The sequence below is a fragment of the Haliotis rufescens genome, unplaced genomic scaffold (genome assembly GCF_023055435.1).
Source record: "Haliotis rufescens isolate VD_foot unplaced genomic scaffold, xgHalRufe1.0.p SCAF_125, whole genome shotgun sequence".
NCBI classification, from domain to species: Eukaryota; Metazoa; Mollusca; class Gastropoda; order Lepetellida; family Haliotidae; genus Haliotis; species Haliotis rufescens.
The window spans coordinates 448,741-470,381 of record NW_025963808.1 but is presented as its reverse complement, the minus strand read 5'-3'; the positions used below and the strand labels follow the sequence as shown (position 1 = coordinate 470,381).

Sequence of the window (21,641 nt, the reverse complement as noted above, 5' to 3'; positions counted from 1 at the left end):
ACAGAATCCCGACCACGAACCATTGCTTTCAAAATGATTAGCTATTGTGGAAATAAATAGTTGTTGAAAATTGGATGAAAATATTGGAGCAAATAATGATATAGTTAATCCAACTCTCTGATTCTCTTTGAACAGTTAAGAACCATTGGTACTTGCCTTCAATTACCCTTTCAAATATTATGCTGTTATGTCTAAATTCTTTATTTTGATATGTTAATAAAACCAACCTTAGTCTGACATTAGTGTGAGTGAAAGTCAGAAATGATAGACGGTTTGCACACTGCTTGCGTCAAATGTTATTTCAATGAAAGAGAAAGATTCGAGGAGGTCACAATTTTTATTCAGAAATGTGAAGGGATAATGAAATAAAACACCAGTAAGTAGTGATGTACATTTCCATTGTTAAGATATTTATTTCCATGTATCATGGTCGGTAGTAGTTATGTGACCCATTAGTTTAACTGTTGATTGCATACATCCTGCATGGCACGGAAATAGTGACCAATTAGAACAGCTGTTGTACACTAGACAATCTTATAGATGGAAATCCTCCAGCCTCCTCCACACATCGTGCTTCTGTCACCACGACATGGGACGTTGCATTCACTGTCGGGTACCTTCATGTACCCATCTTTGATGACATCACCACAGAAGCATTTACGCCCTCCCTGGAATCAGAAGTAGCATGTGCAGTACTGTATCTGATTTCCTGCTTATTTGGAAACTCCAACACTAAGCCCCCGATAACCGGATGTATATGTCTGAACTTGTGATTCTGAAGAAGGGAATAAACAAACTTGACATGAGGTGCTCGTCACAAAGGCAATTGGATTAACATCATGGTACAAATATGCATGTCGCCAGCCACAGAAATGTGAGTATCTCGTGGTAATTATACGATATGTATCCGGTGTGATGGGCTGGTGTCATGTGTTTGTCTGATGTACTATTTAACGGTCTAGTCTGGTGTATGGGCCTGACGAAATGGTCTCATGCACTGGCCCGTATGAGGTTCTGGTCAGATGTACTGCTCTGAGGTACTGGTCAGACGGATACATTTGATGTTAGCCTGCTGTATTTGTACAATGATATGAAATCTACCAAGTTACCAAAACCCAACAACCGATCAATTTCTCCCCATACGATACACCATAGGAACCAATTCATACCCAGAAACCCCATGTCCTCCCATATAGCGTAGTGATGTGGATTGTGACAATGAAATATGTGCATCAATAGTATGTGCATCGCTACTACATAATATACGAAACATGCATCCCTTAATATCATGCGAATCTGTACTGATACATGGTTTTCTTGCAACCCTAATTTGGGCGATCTCTGTCTTCCAACTGGTACAAATGTAGAATGTTCCAACTCAAACCACCAGTATCTAGCCACAGAGTGACATCATTTTGGCTCTGTTACCATTTGTACTTAACCGAGAGAATAATAACTACAGCTTACCTATGTTTGAGCTGGAAAGACGTTTTAAGTCTCGTGTGGTAGACGGTAGCTCACAAATAGTTGTTTTAGTAACATATAAGCCTTGTTCATCATGTCAGCTTTAAATTTAAATATAAACAGACTGTCACACTCCAGTATTGGTATGTTGCTATGTACCTTTCCTCGACCAATGTGTTCGTCCTTCGCCAAGTATTACATGGAGTTTGGGAAGAAACCTAGCTACATTTGAAAATCAGCAAGTGATTCTATCTGCTTTTAACTTTTAACACTTGTGTTTCTGTTGCATTTGAATGTTTGTACTACTGTTTATTATTCAAAAAAATATATAATTATTATAAATTTCAATATACCCTAAGTCCAAAGAAGATGTAGTTCATTCCGTGGCAATGAAGCTTGCATGTTTCAGTTGTCAGGCATGTTCCGTTCACCAATTTGCCGTGTGGAAGTACATGACTCTTGTCATCGTTGTAACACCCAACGTATGTGTATGGATCTGTAGAACGAGTAGACAAATAATAATGATCAGTAGGGGACATCAAATATATTTTGAAGAAATTAGCCAAATGTAATTGGTAATGAAATACATGCAAATTAAATGTTATAAGAGAAAGGTGTGCTCACGACCAAGCATGACGAACAGGTGAAAATTAAAGGAATTTACTTAATATTAACGGTATAATTGTACGGTCCCTGTGTAAATCATATGGACAAAGAGAAATTGTTTGCGATTACTGAACAAGTATATTATATGAACACTGCTTCCGGAATGCGACACAGAAAATATTGACGTCTAACAAGACAATAAGTTGTTTTAGTGATGGATTCTCTTATATATACTTTGAAAATATAGAATTTTTATCAGTAAAAGAAATCCGAGTACTTGTAGCTGTAAACACGAGACGTGTCGCACTACACCTACCATTTGCCTGATTAACAGTGACAGGGCATGGCGTGGTAGTAGTCGTAGTTGGGGGGGTTGTGGTAGGCGATGGAGTCGTGGTAGTAGTGGAAGGTGATGGAGTCGTGGTGGTGGTGGCTGGTGATGGAGTCGTGGTGGTAGTGGAAGGTGATGGAGTCGTGGTGGCAGTGGTAGGTGAAGGAGTCGTGGTGGTAGTGGTCGGTGATGTAGTCATGTTGGTGGAAGCGGTAGCAGATGGCGTCGTTGACAGTTTGGTAGTAGTGGTCGTGGTGGTAGTGGTAGGTGATGGAGTCGTAGTGGTAGTGGTCTGTGATGGAGTCGTGGTGGTAGTGGGAGGTGGTGGGGTCAAAGTGGTAGTGGTCTGTGATGGAGTCTTGGTGGTAGTGGTAGGTGATGGAGTTGTAGTGGTAGTGGTAGGTGATTGAGTCGTGGTGGTAGTTGGAGGTGGTGGAGTCGTGGTGGTAGTGGTCTGTGATGGAGTCGTGGTGGTAGTGGTCTGTGATGGAGTCGTGGTGGTAGTGGTAGGTGATGGAGTTGTGATGGTAGTGGGAGGTGATGGAGTCGTGGTGGTAGTGGTAGGTGATGGAGTCGTGGTGGTAGTGGTAGGTGCTGGAGTCGAGGTTGTGGTGGTAGCAGATGGCGTCATGGACAGTGTGGTAGTAGAGGTCGTGGTGGTTGTGGTAGTGGCGGCTGTTGATGCCACACACACGTATGTAGTCCCTGCTTCAAGTGGCACACAAACCTCGTTCTCTTTACACGGATGGTCGCGACACACCATCCCCTGAGACTCTTTCTGCCAACACATAGGAAAAAAACCATTACAGTTTCTACTCTGAACTTTGGATTCCATTAGGATTATACATACAGAATGCGATAATATTTGTGAGTGAAAAATATAAACGCCAATGGATCTTTTCAAAAACCTGTTCTAAATGTAGAAAAAAAATTGAAACACAGGTTTTATACATGGATACATGGAGCCTTTTTAAGTTGTCCCGACAATGTTATTGCTGATGTGAAACTCATTTCGGTGTGCCCCAATATCGTATTGCTGAAATATTACTTGAAGCAGCATAAAACCCAAATCATTCCAAGCTAGTTTTAAAGGGTAGTGACAACAGCAATCGTTGAGTATAGCAACACGAACAGCCTCCTAAATTCTAAATCTGTTTATCTCGAAATGTATCCTTCTTTGGAGTGTATATCCCTTGTATTCCAGTTCATCATTCTCCTATTACCTAGAACGACAACAGTTTGCCACAATGGCCGCAAACAATTATTTCGTATATTATTTGTAAGGGTGTGGTTGTGGGCAAGTGGCGTGGTTGCAAAGGTAATGTGTGAAGTTGTGGGAAAACGTGTGTTCTTGGAGAAAAGGATTGGTCGTGCGAAATGGTTGAGGTTGTAGAGATGGTAAAGTTTTGAGATTGTGTGAGATTTTCGAGAAGCGATGTGGGTTGTTGGGAACGGGGCGTGGTTTTTCGAAAGATCTGACGTTGTGGGAAGTGGTGATGTTGGGTAAGGCGTATGCTTGTTGGGAATGAGTGCTGTTGTATCTGGTTGTGTGGTTGTGTGAAAGGTTGCGGTTTTTGTGAAAGGGGTATAGTTGTGAACATGAACTTTGTGTGAAATCGAGCGATTATGTCAGAGTTGTTGCAGTTTTGTGGAAGGGTGAGGATTTGTTGTGTGGTGTGTGGTTGTGAGCAAGGTTTGATGTTGAGGAGCACATATGAAGTTATGTGGAGGGGGCGTGGTTGAACAAGAGGTGGTGCTGTTAGACAGGGATAAGGTTGTAGGAAAGGGGCGCTGTTGTGGAAAAGCTCTGCGGTTCTGGGGAATGTGTAAGTTTGCGCTGGGGGTTAATGAGTGGGTGAGTATGGTTTTATGCCGCTTTTAAGCAATATTCCAGCAATATCACGGCGGGAGACACATGAAATGGGTTTCACACATTGTCCCCATGTCGGGAATCGAACCTCGGCCTTCGGCGTGACGAGCGAATGCTTTAACCACTAGGCTAGCGCTAGGGGTTTGATTCTTTGGAAAGTGTGATGGTTGTGAACAAGAGGCGTGAAAGGTCAACTATCATATCCTTAAACATGCTTCATGTTAATGAAGTACAGAACAGTATCTGAGAATTGACTGCATTTGTTAGGACTTAATGAAGATATTATACCTCAATGTAGAAATGATCTACAGAAACATAGCTTGCATTTGTATGGACACTGTATATACAGCTTTATGAATACAAATGCATGCATACAAATACATTCTCCGACTTTTGTGTCCTGTGTTTACCAACACCAATTCTCAAAGACAAAGGGGGTTGGGATTTTAGTCGCAGCTGAATACATCTATAATGAGTTGTCTGTGCCCTTTAAATGGGTAAAGAAAGCAACCAGACATTAATCTATGACTCGGGTAAGAAAGTGCATGGCAAACTGAAAACAAAACACGAGAAAGACAATGTAACGTTCATACACTTTACATTTCCACGGAAGCAGAGTCTTGTTTCTATGTGATCTAAGTGGACTATCATCAAGGAGGAAGTTTGTTTTCATTCCGTATGGTGTAGTGGATGATTAATTCAAGATTGGAAATACCTTTGTTTTCCTATACATATTTATATTTGTGTATTGTTACAAAAGGGAACAACAAAGTCCCAACACATTCCGTACAATAATATCCAGAATGGGTTTGTAATTACTTACTTATTTAATGAAGATAACAATACACTACTTCTTTTGTTATACAAATGGGTGATTTCATCCTATAAATGTTATTATGTTATTTAACTTACCAAATATTTTGCATGGGGCATCGTCTCTGTCTCTGTGTCACCTTGTGTGTGCAGGTGGCAGCTTCTGGTGGCAGCATCCCAGGTGTAGGAGCCACACCTCGTTGTGTAGGTACACAGAGAATCACATACCAGCGACGAAGGCACGACCCGGGTAAGGAACACATCCTCGCCTTTACATGTGGCGTGGCTACATATAATGTAGACTGTAAACAGCTCAAATACAAACATGTACATGGTTGAGGGTACTGTTAGATTTTACTTACTCCTACAGACGCCGACTAGCCACTAACATGCAAATAGTAACGTACAGCTTAATATATCAAGCCGTGGGGAATTAACGTGCACATTAATATTGATAATGAAGTTCTGCAAGTGCTAACTTAAGGACTGACAACTCATTGATTGACTTTCTATAAGTAAGGGACGGCGGTTTTCTTTTGGGTAGAGTATCAACAAAGTAAGGAAAATGAACATCTCCTTAACCTGAGTATAATCTCACATGTACCCTAAGTACCGTACTATATTACTTTGCGGAGACACTGAGTATAATTTTTGAGTTGGCATTGTATGCTGTCTGAATGACTTTACACAAATCCCTGCGTCAATGGACCCGTGAAGATCTTCAACGACCCATTCTTGGCGTAAAAGGGCGACAGCGCTTGTCGTAAGAGGCGACTAACGGGATCGGGTGGTCAGGCTCGCTGACTTGGTTGCTGCATGTCATCGTATCCCAATTTCGTGGATCGATGCACGTGATGTCAATCACTGGATTGTCTGGTTCAGACTCGATTATTTACAGACCGCCGTCATACAGCTGAAATATTGCTAAGTGCGGCGTTATACAACTAACAAACAAACAATCACTGTGACGAGGTATGCATATCTTGCAATCAACCTGAATCCAGTTACTGGAATGTTAAACCCGGGCTTGGTTAAAACAAGAATTGCAGTTAGATCCCCTATATGCTGTAGATCTCCTGTAGTCAAGAGATGCAATTGCGAGGCAGAACAATGTCAATTTATGAGGGACAGACAGCTTCTCGAACATATATAAACATAGCAGCCAAAGATAAAAAATGAAATCATATCATGTACGAAAATAGAAATCATATCAACACAAAAAGAGAAAGTGTATGTGTACTAAAACTGGCAATAGATATGCGTACCCTACGTACACACATGCGTCCCATTCGACTGTCTACAACACACGAATAACTGTCAAACAAGTTTGGGTACCCCTTCTGTTCAGGCAAGTTATTTAGTTCAATAATTTTGTATTAAAATCCTTTTCAATTTGTTTGCACCATTTTCCCTATTCCATGCATGTTTATGCTGCTACATCTTATTGCTCATGTTTCCAAGTATTGTAAAACACTTCAGTGTTTCTCCTTCTTAATCAAACGTTATAACATTTCAGGTCATAACCATCATCTAATACACAAGAGATGATACCGAGACATATTTTATTCGGTTTTATGGTCAATGCGGTCTTACAATTGATTTAATTAGTCTTCAAATCTTATGTCTAGTACATATTTTCACAAACAGGGCTGTTAGATGATATAAGGAAGGTAACATCCAGTTGAGGACTGAATACGACGTACTTTAGTCTGTTAACGACGTTTCTACAATTAATATTTCGAATAAGCCGTTAATACGCCAGTTGTGACAGGGATGATGGTATGGTAGCTGTAGCAGACAGATTGACAGCCGTTGTTACGTGAGTCACTAGGTTATTAGTACGGCATTGGCCTTGTTGATTGTTACTCTACTTTGAGGATTTCTGTGGCCAGTGGCGGACGTAATTCAAACTCCTTCCACACTGACATCGCACCAAATATATTTGTGTACCGATTACATAACTCTTACTGACAGGGTAGGGTGGTAGTTCACGCGAAACGGACGACACTGTGTAAATTGAGAGGCTCCTTTAATATCGCCTCACAACATACTTTTAATGAATGACCCATTAAACGATGATACACATCAGGATCGCGGAGAAAATACAAGATTCGTTCTCGTTGAATATATATATCAAGGCACGAATTCATCTTTCATAAACTTGTTGTCTCTTTGTGCTTAATATATCCATATATCAACGAAAATGTGTAATACATGTATCCACAAAAAATATATATATACAGGGCATTGCCTAAAAGTCGGGCCGGGCCAAGACGGGCCAAAGTGTTATTGGCTAATTACTTCATTATCGGCGATCATACCTTCATATAATTGATGCAATATAAACACATGACATGAATGAACAATCACCAAACAAAAAAGTGCACCATAATTAAGTAATTCGGAGTAAATCGCTTGAAAACCAGAAAGTGGAGCTGTGTGTAAGCGTCGCTGATCTAGCTAACCTGTAAAAGAGCAATCGTTAACCGAAATAAGATTTAAAACGTATAAAATACTTCTAGCTATCGTGATTAAAATTTCCATCTGTCGGCATAGCGTTTATATTTATAGGAACGTATTATATCTCAATAAATACCACTTTATAATGTCACTGTTCGTCGTATTTAAAGCTGACACGTTGGTTAAAGTAGACCTCTTCTCCCTATACTCTTAACAGTCACACAAGTGTTCGGTCCGACTTGGCCCGGGCTGTCAAAATCAACTTAAACCTCACAGATGTATCATGAAATGGATTCACATCTATAGATTAGTATTATATCTACCTAAATACCACATTATAGTGTCTCAGATCGCGGTATTTAAAGAAAACAAGGGTCTCAAAGTGAAACCCTTTTCCCTCTACATTATCAACATAGTCTCAATCAGATGTGTTTGGCTTGTGTTGGGTCCGACTTGGCCCGGGCTGTCAAAATCAACTTTAAACACACAGATGTATCTTCAAATGTGTTTACATCTATAGATTAGTATTATATTTACCTATACACCACTTTATAATGTCACGGTACATCGTGTTGAAGGAAAACAAGGGGCTCAAAGTGAAGCATTTTAATTGTATTTTGTTAAGAAAATCTATGTAAAAAATGTTCGGTCCGACTTGGCCCGGGCTGTCAAAATCAACTTAAACCTCACAGATGTATCATCAAATGGATTCACATCTATAGATTAGTATTATATCTACCTAAATACCACTTTATTGTGTCTCAGATTGCGGTATTTAGAGAAAACAAGGGGCTGAAAGTGAAGCCCTTTTCCCTTTACATGCTCAACATAGTCTCTATCAGAAGTGTTTGGCTTGTGTTGGGACCGACTTGGCCCGGGCTGTCAAAATCAACTTTAAACACACAGATGTATCTTCAAATGTGTTTACATCTATAGATTAGTGATATATCTACCTATTAACCACTTTATATTGTCACAGTGTATGGCATTTAAAGAAAACTGGGCCGTTAAAGTCAAGCTCTTTTACTGTATTTTCTTAAGAAATATATTAGCAAATAAGAATATGTGATTGATCACTTACACACTTTAATGGTTTCACAAAAATTTTATTAAAAGGAACGACATTTCTCTTCTGACATGCTTGATTGTATTGCAGTCATTACATTTCCCCAAGACTCTGCACCAGTTTGATATAACGATTGTCACAACAGTGGGATTGTTATAAACGCATTGACGCGAGAAGGGACGCGGTAACTAAAGAATTAAAACATTAACATAAACATTTTTTTAGATTTTGGGATATTGAGATCCCGCCTTGTGTTATATGGCATAACGTGTTTAGTCAAAACACACACATCCTCTGTTCCTTTTGGGACTTAAATCTAAATCCTGAGAACCTGTTGTGTTTACCTTGACACACTTTTTCTCTGGAATGAGTAAGATACACATTTGAAATGGAACTCGAGTCTGCGGCGTGCTTAGCGATCGATATTACTGTAAGGCCACAATAGCACCCGAATAGGCCTCTGAAAAGCGACGCCACTGATTACGTTACTGATTGTTGTTTAAGACAACCAAACCGGAAATGACAACGTGACAGCAGAGATCACATCAGCAATAAGTATGGGTTTCATATGATTTATTTTGTAAAAATGCACTGAAGTGTAGCGTAATTCACTGTGTTTTAAATTCCAATATCTTCCAGATGAATAAATGATATCGCCAACTTGAACAAGGGGATATTATGTTGTGACAACGATAGTCTGCCGTCTGTTTATGTTTGTCACTGTGAATAGCCATGAACACAACGACGGAAATTATCATAAATAATTTGTTGCACGTTATTCTACTGCTTTACTGTCCAGATCATATTACACTGCATCATGAATAACACACCCCAAGTCAAATTAATGACATTTTGCATCATTGACACGATCGTTGAGTTTTGCCATAGTTGATGGTTGGTGTAAAATTTGCTTCCATCATCTCAAGGACACGATGCTTGCCCATTGCCCATTGTCTTGCGAACTAAATTATTACGATCTACAATTAATGTTCCCTTTGAATTCGTTATAACCGTAGTTTGCTGTATAAACTTACTTTGATATTCCCAATGGTGCGTGAATGTTACTGAGTCTTTTGTGTGTCGGGGGCACGGGTGGCCCAGTCGTCTAAGGCGCCGCGATTCGCTGTGCAGAGTTGAAGATACAAGCCAAACACTTCTGAAAGAGACTATGTTGAGAATGTAGAGGGGAAAGGGCTTCACCTTGAGCACCTTGTTTTCTTTAAATACGATGTACCGTGACATTATAAAGTGGTATATAGGTAGATTTAATACTAATCTATAGATGTAAACCCATTTGAAGATACATCTGTGTGTTTAAAGTCGATTTTGACAGCCCGGGCCAAGTCGGACCCAACACAAGCCAAACACTTCTGATCGAGACTATGTTGAGAATGTAGAGGGCAAAGGGCTTCACTTTGAGCCCCTTGTTTTCTTTAAATACGATGTACCGTGACATTATAAAATGGTATATAGGTAGATATAATACTTAGCTATAGATGTTAATCCATTTGATGATACATCTGTGAGGTTTAAGTTTATTTTGACATTTTGTATTAAGAACATACAGTAAAAGTGCTTGACTTTAACGGCTCAGATTTCTTTAAATGCCTTACACTGGGACATTATTAAGTAGTGTATAGGTAGGTATAATACTAATCTATAGATGTAAACACGTTTGAAGATACATCTGTGTGTTTAAAGTAGATTTGGACCGCCCGGGCCAAGTCGGACCCAACACAAGCCAAACACTTCTGATAGAGACTATGTTAAGAATATAGAGGGGAAAGGGCTTCACTTTGAGCCCCTTGTTTTCTTTAAGTACAGCGATCTGAGACACTATAACGTGGTATTTAGGTAGATATAATACTAATCTATAGATGTGAATCCATTTGATGACACATATCTGAGGTTTAATTTGATTTTGACAGCACGGGCCCAGTCGGACCGAACACTTCTGACTTGGATTTTCTTAAGAAAATACGGTAAAGTGCTTCACTTTGAGCCCCTTGTTTTCTTTAAATACGATGTACCGTGACATTATAAAGTGGTATATAGGTAGATATAATACTAATCTATAAATGTAACACATTTGAAGATACATCTGTGCGGTTTAAAGTCGATTGTGTCCCAATATTCACTCACGTTTTCCTCAATCGCATTGAAACAAAATTCCCACTAGTCAGTTCGCCACCGCATGTAATTAAACAATTATTTCGAGATTTCGTTAGAATGTAAGATATGCAGCCAAACGTTATGCAATAAAAGACGAATAGTTTTTTTCATTTAAATACGCGCACGCGTACCTGTATATTTCATACCTACCCCATTAAACGATGATACACATCTTGATGAATATATCAAGGCACTAATTCATCTTTCATAAACATTTGTTTGTCTTTGTGCTTAATATATCCACATATCAACGAACATTTGTAAAACATGTATCCACAAAAAAATTAACATTTTCAGGCTAGGTGTTTGCCCACAGCAACACCTGCATAACTGTTTATTCACGCGTGGTGTGGTAGATCGTAATTGACCGACAGCAGGTATATCTTTAAATTGTAATGTAATGATATAATATGAAGTATATTTAACATGATACAATATACTTTGCACACGGTTAGTTGATGCTTTAAAGGGACTGACGAAAACATGGGCGAAATATTTTAATAACGCCGTAAAATAGTTGAATCATGTGTCATGCTTGTATACACACCTTTATGTATTTGCGAAACTAAAACAGTTGTGCAAAGGAAAATATTCTCGCCCATGGGCCAATCTTTCTCGTCCAGAGCGAAATATTTCAATAACGCCGTAAAATAGTTGAATTAAGTTAAAATTTGTTAAATTATGTGACATGAAACTTCTAAGAACACCTTTATGTATATGCGACACTTAAACATGAGTTTTGAGCAAAGGGAAATATTCTCGCCCATGGGCCAAACATTTTCTCGCCCATAGGCTAAATATTTCAATAGCACTATAAGATAGCTGAATGAAGTAAAATTGAGATACATTATGTGCCATGAAAATGGTAAGAACAACCGCATGAATTGCGAAACAAAAACATGAGTTTTGAGTAAAGGAACATATTCTCGCCCATGGGCCAAACCTTTTTCTCGCCCATTGGCGAGAATATTTCAATATCGCTATAAAATCGTTGAATTAAATTAAAATGAGTTAAATTTTGTGTCATGATAATTGAATAAATACATTTAATGTATTTGCGAAACAAAAACATGAGTTTTGAGTAAAGGAACATATTCTCGCCCATGGGCCTGCCCATTGGCCAAACCTTTTTCTCGCCCATGGGCGAAATATTTTAATATCGCTATAAAATCGTTGAAATAAGTTAAAATAAGTTAAATTTTGTGTCATGATACTTGAATAAATACATTTAATGTATTTGAGAAACAAAAACATGAGTTTTGGGTAAAGGAACATATTCTCGCACATGGGCCTGCCCATGGGCGTACCTATGGGCCAGTCTTCGCCCATGGGCAGGGCCATGGGCAACATAGTGTAAATATTGGGTTTTTGAACAATTTTTTTTTCAATTTTTCTTCCTTGTTATTATACCATGAAAACAGCATGTTTAAATTTATAAATACCTTTAACCGAGACTGGGCAAAGACCGTAGAGTTTCTGGACTTTTGGGTTTCCAGAATTCAAATGGGACGTGTTATATACAATCTTGTATAGATGGATTTTTTTGTGCAGTGAACGTTTTCTAGTTTAGCCTCATACACATAAAATATGATAACCTTTAATACTTTTCTTCTTTCCTTATGGAGTCGGTTGTTTATCTTCAATTCCATACTCGGCGGCGGAAGGTTGTCTTTAATTCGGGCTCGTACAAAGAAATAAAAAAATGACGTCAATACAGCAACAAGAAGTCGCCTACATACAAGAAGGAAACTTCATTTCTATTTACAAGTCGGATGCCAAACATTGGTCTTTAATTCCTGCACGTACAAAGAACGACACTTCAAAACTTCATTTCCTCTCATCAATGTATAAGCAAAGTCGCAGGCAAAAAAACAACAGTCTTCCCTACACAGTCAAGAACGGACACTGGTCATTGAGAGAGAAAAAAACAACACAAGTTCATTTCGACTTACAAGTAAGCTGGAAAACATCTGTCTTTCACTCCGACAAGTCATTCGCCGCCCACAAAGTCACAACCAAAGATTCTCCACAAAACAACAACAGAGTCAAGAACGCAATCGCTGGTCGTTGAGAGAGAGATACACATACGCAACCGTCATCAACACCATCCCGTCATCACCGACACACCTCAACAACACCACAAAGCCAACAACACACCAACACGTGCGTAAAAGGCTAGCAAAAGGCTCTTCACATGCGTTCCGCCGCGGTCGAATCCCAAAAGGGTGCGCTTGTACCACAACAACACTAAGCACACCACAAACAAAAACACACTAATAACACAAACAACAACAACAAATCGAAACGGAAAAAAGCCGATGAAAAACGCACAAAAAGCGCTAAAAACGCATGCGCAAGCACCGCACCGGGGGTACGCATTCGCGAAAACCACCCCGAAGGATCGGCACCACCCTGTCCTCACCGATACAAGTAAAAAACGCCGCCCATCTAACACCACCAACCTCGAAAATTACATCTAACCCTAGTTGCGGCGCAAACAAAACGCTAAAAAAAACGCCACAACGCACGCGCATGCACGACAACGGGGAATTGCAGACATCAAAAACACCCACAACGCTCCACAACGACCGGACCCTGCCGGGGGACCTCCAAAAATCCACCGAAACATCCCCCCAAAAGCAAAATCGACCTAACCCTAGCTAGCCCTCTAACCCCCTAGGATTAGCCCTAACCATACCCGTTAGCTCGATTTTCCACTCTAACCCTAGCTAAGACTACTACATTATCCAAGTAGATACAATCATCCAATAACCATTACTATCATACTTTGTTAAAATTGATTTAAAAAAACAAGTTTCACGAAACCATGATATCTTACATGTTTTCTAAGTAACAAAATAGTGCACGATCACTATTTGCCTACATTTGACGCATTCAAATATACTTAACAATATGGCACTGTCGTTTATGCCATGCTTAAGCTACAAGGAGTGAGGAAAGCTTATTTAAAATATATTTTATTTTCAGTAAAGATGAAAAGAGTTTCTTTGAGTGGCATTTAGAAGTTGGAATGGTAACTAAGACAAAATTGTTATGGATGAGCAACTTCTTTATTACAATTGGGCGACGTTTCGGTGTAGATTCTAACACCGTTATCAAGCATATGATGTGCAAACTACTTACTTACTTACTTATATTGGAGATTTTACGTGCGCTTTCCGACTGCACCGTATTTCGCACACGGGCCCGGCCAAGCCATTTAATGTGTTTCCGAAAAGGGGAAAAAGTTGTTTGGCAATCCAGTAGGGGTGTTTTAGAGGTTGCTTATAAAGAATTTTCGAAATTTTGAAATTTGAAAAAAATGCCAAAGAGGGTTTGGGGAACGACCTAAGGGACCTGAGTATGGAAGTTTGTTAGTTTGATTATGTGGTCTGCTTTTGGTAGTTTATTGGGGTTTTAAATGCGATTTATAAGTCCTGTTTTGATTAAGTATACGCCAAAGGCTTTGAATTTTTCTATTTTATTTTGTGGGTTTAGGATTGCTTCTAGAGTAAGAGCCTTATTTAGATTTAGGGTGGTTTGTAGTGTAGTTCGGTGTGTTAGGTAGTGGCTGCAGTGTATGAGTGCGTGTTCTGGGGTTTCTTGTTGTTTGCAATGTGGGCAGGTTCCTGTTGGTGTTTTCTAATTATTTTGAGGTGGTTATTTAGGTTGGTATGTCCTGTTTGGAGTTTAGTAATTACTCTGTCGATTATTTTGGACGGATGTAGAATTTTTGGTTTGGTTAGGGGTGTTTTGAGAACCTTTTTGATTTGGCTATTTGAGTTTTGATATAGGTTATGCCATTTTTTGGTGATTTTTTGTTTGTTGAAACTTTTAATTTCTGATTTGGAGATGGATAGGTTTAAGCTTATTTCTGGGATTTTAAGGGATAGTTTAGCTGCTTTATCGGCGTTTTCATTGCCGTATATTCCTACGTGGGCGGGGATCCAAATTAATACTATTTGTTTGCCTGCCTTAGTTAAATCGTTTGAGCTTTTTAGTATCTGATTTATTAGTTCAGGGCGGTTTTTGGTGTTTTTATTTTGGAGGGCTTGTAGTCCACTGAGCGAGTCGGTAAGTATTATGATTTTTTGTTGTTTTTTAGATTGTTGATTCTGAAGGGCTGAGGCCATGTCCATTAGTTCGGCCGTGAATATTGATTGATTGTTTGGGAGTCGGTAGGATTGTGTGGCTTTAGTTGGTTGTGTGATGTGGACTCCAAAACCTGTGTGTTTGGAGATCGGATCTGAGGATCCGTCTGTGTAAATGTGACATCAATTTGGCCATTTTTCATGTATGTATGCTAGTGTGGTGGTTTTTGCAATGTTCGGGTCGGTTTGTTTATTTATTGTGCTAGCTAGTGTTATGTCTATTTTGGTGTTTTAAGTTTTGGGGTGAAGATATTTGATTTTTTACAGTTTTGTTTAAGATTATTTATCATGTGTTCATTTAAGTAATTGGTTATTCTTTGGGATATTGGAGTAAGTAGAGGGTGTTTTCGAGCTAGGGCTTGGTTTTTGGGGCTTATATTTTTGTTTATTAGGTTTTGAATTAGGGGGTTGGATTGAGACGCGGCCCAGAAATTTAGGGTTAATTGTTCCCTACGTATAGAGGCATTTCTCCTGTTAAGGCCTGGGGTGAAGTGTAGGAGGTGCCATGTTAAATGTGTGTTATTAGTTTTAGAGCCTGATATTGGATTGAGTCTAGTTTTTTTGCTTAGGGATTGGTTTAGGGTGTCGTATATGGCACATCCGTAGTCTATTTTAGATCTAATTAGTGATATATAGAGTGAGAAGAGGGTGTCTTTGGAGGCCCCCCAGTTTGAGCCAGTGAGGCATCTTAGCGTATTTAGATCTTTGCTACATTTAGTTATTAGATTATTTATGTGAGCGTCCCAGGAGAGATGTTCATCGAAAATTAGTCCTAAGAATTTGGTTTGTTTTAGGAATTGGATTGGTTTGTTGTTTAGCTGGAGTTTTGGGGAGGCGGGTTTCATGTTTTTGTGTTTAAATACTATTCCTGTAGTTTTCTCCGAGTTAAGGGAGAAGCCCCATTTGTCAGCCCATTGCTGTTTTTTGTTTAGAGATTTTTGAAGTAGGTTTGGGGCCATTTTAATGCTTCTTGTGCGGATCCAGAGGGCTCCATCATCCGCGAATTTAGATGTGTTTATTTTAGGGGATAGGCCCTCGAATAGATCAGTTATCATAATATTGAAGAGTGTGGGACTGAGGATACTGCCCTGGGGAGTACCATTTTCTAGGGGACATTGGTCCGATAGCGTTTGGTCTATACCCACGGTTATTTTACGATTGTTTAGAAAGTCCTGGATGTAGTTTATTATTTGACCTTTGAGTCCTATTTTTTATAGTTTTTGTATTAGCCCGTCGTGCCATACCATGTCAAAAGCTTTGGAGAAGTCTAAGAAGAGGCCTGTAGTATATTGTTTGCTGAGTTGTCCTGTTTTAATGTCCTGCTCTAAACGGGCGAGGTTATATAAGGTTGAGCGGCCAGGAGTGAAACCACTTTGATCTGGGTTTATGATGTTATTTTGAGTTAGGTAATGTTGTAGTCTGTTTTTAGCCATAGATTCCATTTCTTTACATGAGTTTGAAGTTAAGGAAATTGGTCTATAGGAGTTAGCCTGATTAGATGGTTTATTAGGTTTAGGGATTGGTATGAGTAAGGCCTGTTTCCAGGGAGTAGGTACTTGTCCGTTTTGATAGATGAGATTGTATAGTTTAAGTAGTGCTTGGAGTAGTTTAGGGGTGAGTTTTTTTAATTATTTGGTAGGAAGTTAGGTCCAATCCTGGGGCTGTGCCCTTTTTCCTGTTTTGGTTGACGTAGAGTAGCTCCTCCATTGTGTAAGGGTGGTTTATTTCTAGGTTGTCATTATTTGGTTCTTTGGTGGATTTGTTTTCTGTTTTAAGTTTATCTTGAAATTTTTGGCTAAAGTTGTTGTTACTGCTTACGCACGAAAAGTGGTTGGCGAGGTTATTTGCCTTTTCAGCGGGGTTTGTTGAATTATTAATGTTAGGTGTTTTTTTATGACGTTTTAAGCCTTTAATGGCGTGGATTTTGCGCGAGACCGTTCTGGCGTCTGTACGGTTATTTATTTCTTCACAGAATTGTTTCCAGTTTCTGGTTTTAGATATTTTGACTAGACTTTGAAATTGGTGGTTTAGTTCGTGAGCTATGTTTAGATGTTTATAGTCGCGTTTGGCTTTATTGAAGGCTGATTTACGTTTACGTCTAGTTTGTTCTATTTCCTCGTTCCACCATGGTACTGGAGGTTTGCCTGTTTTAGTTGTTTTAAAAGGGATGGAGGTTTTGGCTGCTTTTATTATGTAATCTGTAAGTTTTTTACAGTAGATTTTTGGATCATTATTTCTAATTCGTTTAAGTTAGCCTGATTGCAGATCACTTGAAATTGGTCCCAGTTAGCTTGGTTATAACGGTAATTTGGTTCTTGATTTTCTGTTTGTATTGGTACGTTTGTATCTCCTATGGTTATGTTTATGGAGAAGTGATCACTACCTAGTGGGACATCGTGTACGTCCCATTGAGTACTTTGGGCTAGATCTGCGGTGCAAATAGTTGGGTCGATAGCCGACATGTTTTGGTTAATCTTATCGTACCTTGTGGGTTGGTTGTTATTTAGGAGTACTAGGTGGTTTGTTTCTATCCATTCGGATATTAGTTTGCCATGATTATCTATTTTATCAGTTATGCTCCAGGTAGGATGGTGAGCGTTAAAGTCTCCTAGGAATATAGTGGATTTGTTGCTTATTTGGAGTAGCTTATTTAGATCCTCAGGTTGGACTTCTTGTTCTACCCAGTAGTATATATTAATGATGCTTATCTTTTTGTTATTTTTAATGTGATTTGAATGCCGTTAGCTTCTAGGTTTGGCGTGTCTATCTTTATTTCTTCGTAGTTTATATCTTCCCTGATGTATATAATCAGTCCTCCTGTACAAACTAGGTATGAGCATGATATATATACATAACAATAGATAGATGTTTACATAACAGATAAGGTAGATGTACACTGATTGATAGGTGGTTATGATAAACAAGTTTATACAAGAGATAGGGTTGATGAACAGTGATTGATGGATATGGGATTAACACAATGATTACTATTATCTCCCTAATGGCTTCCCATACATTCCTTCTTAGTAATCCTTGTGTTAATCCAATATCAACAAAAACAACACACTAACAACACAAAAAACAACAACAAATCGAAACGCATGGGGGTACGCATCCGCGAAAACCACCCCCAAGGATCGGCACCACCAAGTCTTCACCGATACAAATCAAAAATGCCGCCCATCCAACACCACCAACCTCGAAAATAACATCTAACCCCAATTGCGGCGCAGACAAAACACTAAAAAAACGCCACAAAACGCACCGCGTACGACGACGGGGAACTGCAGACATCAAAAACACCCACAACGCTCCACAACGACCGGACCCTGCCGGGGGACCTCCAAAAATCCACCGAAACATCCCCCCAAAAGCAAAATCGTCCTAACCCTAGGTAGCTCCCTAAACCCCTAGGGTTAGCCCTAACCATACCCGTTAGCTCGATTTTCGACTCTCACCCTAGCTAAGACTACTACATTATCCAAGTAGATACAATCATCCAATAACCATTACTATCATACTTTGTTAAAATTGATTTAAAAAAACAAGTTTCACAAAACCATGATATCTTACATGTTTTCTAAGTAACACAATAGTGCACGATTACTATTTGCCTACATTTGACGCATTCAAATATACTTAGCAATATGACACTGTCGTTTATGCCATGCTTAAGCTACAAGGAGTGAGGAAAGCTTATTTAAAATATATTTTATTTTCAGTAAAGATGAAAAGAGTTTCTTTGAGTGGCATTTAGAAGTTGGAATGGTAACTAAGACAAAATTGTTATGGATGAGCAACTTCTTTATTACAATTGGGCGACGTTTCGGTGTAGATTCTAACACCGTTATCAAGCATATGATGTGCAAACTACTTACTTACTTACTTATATTGGAGATTTTACGTGCGCTTTCCGACTGCACCGTATTTCGCACACGGGCCCGGCCAAGCCATTTAATGTGTTTCCGAAAAGGGGAAAAAGTTGTTTGGCAATCCAGTAGGGGTGTTTTAGAGGTTGCTTATAAAGAATTTTCGAAATTTTGAAATTTGAAAAAAATGCCAAAGAGGGTTTGGGGGACGAACTAAGGGACCTGAGTATGGAAGTTTGTTAGTTTGATTATGTGGTCTGCTTTTGGTAGTTTATTGGGGTTTTAAATGCGATTTATAAGTCCTGTTTTGATTAAGTATACGCCAAAGGCTTTGAATTTTTCTATTTTATTTTGTGGGTTTAGGATTGCTTCTAGAGTAAGAGCCTTATTTAGATTTAGGGTGGTTTGTAGTGTAGTTCGGTGTGTTAGGTAGTGGCTGCAGTGTATGAGTGCGTGTTCTGGGGTTTCTTGTTGTTTGCAATGTGGGCAGGTTCCTGTTGGTGCTTTCTAATTATTTTGAGGTTGTTATTTAGGTTGGTATGTCCTGTTTGGAGTTTAGTAATTACTCTGTCGATTTTTTTGGACGGATGTAGAATTTTTGGTTTGGTTAGGGGTGTTTTGAGAACCTATTTTTTTTCTTTTGATATAGGTTATGCCATTTTTTGGTGATTTTTTGTTTGTTGACACTTTTAATTTCTGATTTGGAGATGGGTAGGTTTAAGCTTATTTCTGGGATTTTAAGGGATAGTTTAGCTGCTTTATCGGCGTTTTCATTGCCGTATATTCCTACGTGGGCGGGGATCCAAATGAATACTATTTGTTTGCCTGCCTTAGTTCAATCGTTTGAGCTTTTTAGTATCTGATTTATTAGTTCAGGGCGGTTTTTGGTGTTTTTATTTTGGAGGGCTTGTAGTCCACTGAGCGAGTCGGTAAGTATTATGATTTTTTGTTGTTTTTTAGATTGTTGATTCTGAAGGGCTGAGGCCATGCCCATTAGTTCGGCCGTGAATATTGATTGATTGTTTGGGAGTCGGTAGGATTGTGTGGCTTTAGTTGGTTGTGTGATGTGGACTCCAAAACCTGTGTGTTTGGAGATCGGATCTGAGGATCCGTCTGTGTAAATGTGACACCAATTTGGCCATTTTTCATATATGTATGCTGGTGTGGTGGTTTTTGCTATGTTCGGGTCGGTTTGTTTATTTATTGTGCTAGCTAGTGTTATGTCTATTTTGGGTGTTTTAAGTTTTGGGGTGAAGATATTTGATTTTTTACAGTTTTGTTTAAGATTGTTTATTTGGTGTTCATTTAAGTAATTGGTTATTCTTTGGGATATTGGAGTAAGTAGAGGGTGTTTTCGAGCTAGGGCCTGGTTTTTGGGGCTTATATTTTTGTTCATTAGGTTTTGAATTAGGGGGTTGGATTGAGACGCGGCCCAGAAATTTAGGGTTAATTGTTCCCTACGTAGATTTAGTGGCATTTCTCCTGTTAAGGCCTGGAGTGAAGTGTAGGAGGTGCCATGTTGAGTATGTGTTATTAGTTTTAGAGCCTGATATTGGATTGAGTCTAGTTTGTTACTTAGGGATTGGTTTAGGGTGTCGTATATGGCACATCCGTAGCCTATTTTAGATCTAATTAGTGATATATAGAGTGAGAGGAGGGTGTCTTTGGAGCCCCCCCCCCCCCCCCCCCCAGTTTGAGCCAGTGAGGCATCTTAGCGTATTTAGATCTTTGCTACATTAAGTTATTAGATTATTTATGTGAGTGTCCCAGGAGAGATGTTCATCGAAAATTAGTCCTAATAATTTGGTTTGTTTTAGGAATTGGATTGGTTTGTTGTTTAGCTGGAGTTTTGGGGAGGCGGGTTTCATGTTTTTGTGTTTAAATACTATACCTGTAGTTTTTTCCGAGTTAAGGGAGAAGCCCCATTTATCAGCCCATTGCTGTATTTTGTTTAGAGATTTTTGAAGTAGGTTTTGGGCCATTTTAATGCTTTTTGTGCGGATCCAGAGGGCTCCATCATCCGCGAATTTAGATGTGTTCATTTTAGGGGATAGGCCCTCGAATAGATCATTTATCATAATATTGAAGAGTGTGGGACTGAGGATACTGCCCTGGGGAGTGCCATTTCCTAGGGGACATTGGTCCGATAGTGTTCGGTCTATACCCACGGTTATTTTACGATTGTTTAGAAAGTCCTGGATGTAGTTTATTATTTGACCTTTGAGTCCTATTTTTATAGTTTTTGTATTAGCCCGTCGTGCCATACCATGTCGAAGGTTTGGAGAAGTCTAAGAAGATGCCTGTAGTGTATTGTTTGCTGATTTGTCCTGTTTTAATGTCCTGCTCTAAACGGGCGAGGTTATATAAGGTTGAGCGACCAGGAGTGAAACCACTTTGATCTGGGTTTATGATGTTATTTTGAGTTAGGTAATGATGTAGTCTGTTTTTAGCCATAGATTCCATTCCTTTACATAAATTTGAAGTTAAGGAAATTGGTCTACAGGAGTTAGCCTGATTAGCTGGTTTGTTAGGTTTAGGATTGGTATGAGTAAGGCCTGTTTCATGGGAGTAGGTACTTGTCCGTTTTGATAGATGAGATTGTATAGTTTAAGTAGTGCTTGGAGTAGTTTAGGGGTGAGTTTTTTAATTATTTGGTAGGAAGTTAGGTCCAATCCTGGGGCTGTGCCTTTTTTCCTGTTTTGGTTGACGTAGAGTAGCTCCTCTATTGTGTAAGGGTGGTTTATTTCTAGGTTGTCATTATTTGGTTCTTTGGTGGATTTGTTTTCTGTTTTAAGTTTATCTTGAAATTTTTGGCTAAAGTTGTTGTTACTGCTTACGC

The 21,641-nt window shown here is 39.1% G+C and overlaps 1 protein-coding gene across 1 annotated transcript; it reads right to left on the bottom strand.

The window, feature by feature from the left end:
- Positions 1-439: 439 nt before the first annotated feature.
- LOC124119008 (mucin-2-like) lies at positions 440-5,447 on the bottom strand. Its single transcript, XM_046481357.2, has 4 exons — positions 5,184-5,447; positions 2,387-3,179; positions 1,818-1,960; positions 440-668 (listed from the first exon to the last, which is right to left on the bottom strand). Exons 1-4 carry the CDS (start codon positions 5,415-5,417, stop codon positions 525-527), a joined length of 1,314 nt encoding a protein of 437 aa, XP_046337313.2. The 5' UTR covers positions 5,418-5,447; the 3' UTR covers positions 440-524.
- Positions 5,448-21,641: the final 16,194 nt, after the last annotated feature.

Coding starts and splice junctions, on each gene's coding strand:
- LOC124119008 (XM_046481357.2), bottom strand. CDS start 5,417: ATGTACATGTTTGTATTTGAGCTGTTTACAGTCTACATTATATGTAGC. Junction 3,180..5,183: donor TGCCCCATGCAAAATATTTG/GTAAGTTAAATA, acceptor ATGTGTTGGCAG/AAAGAGTCTCAGGGGATGGT. Junction 1,961..2,386: donor CACTGTTAATCAGGCAAATG/GTAGGTGTAGTG, acceptor CTCGTTCTACAG/ATCCATACACATACGTTGGG.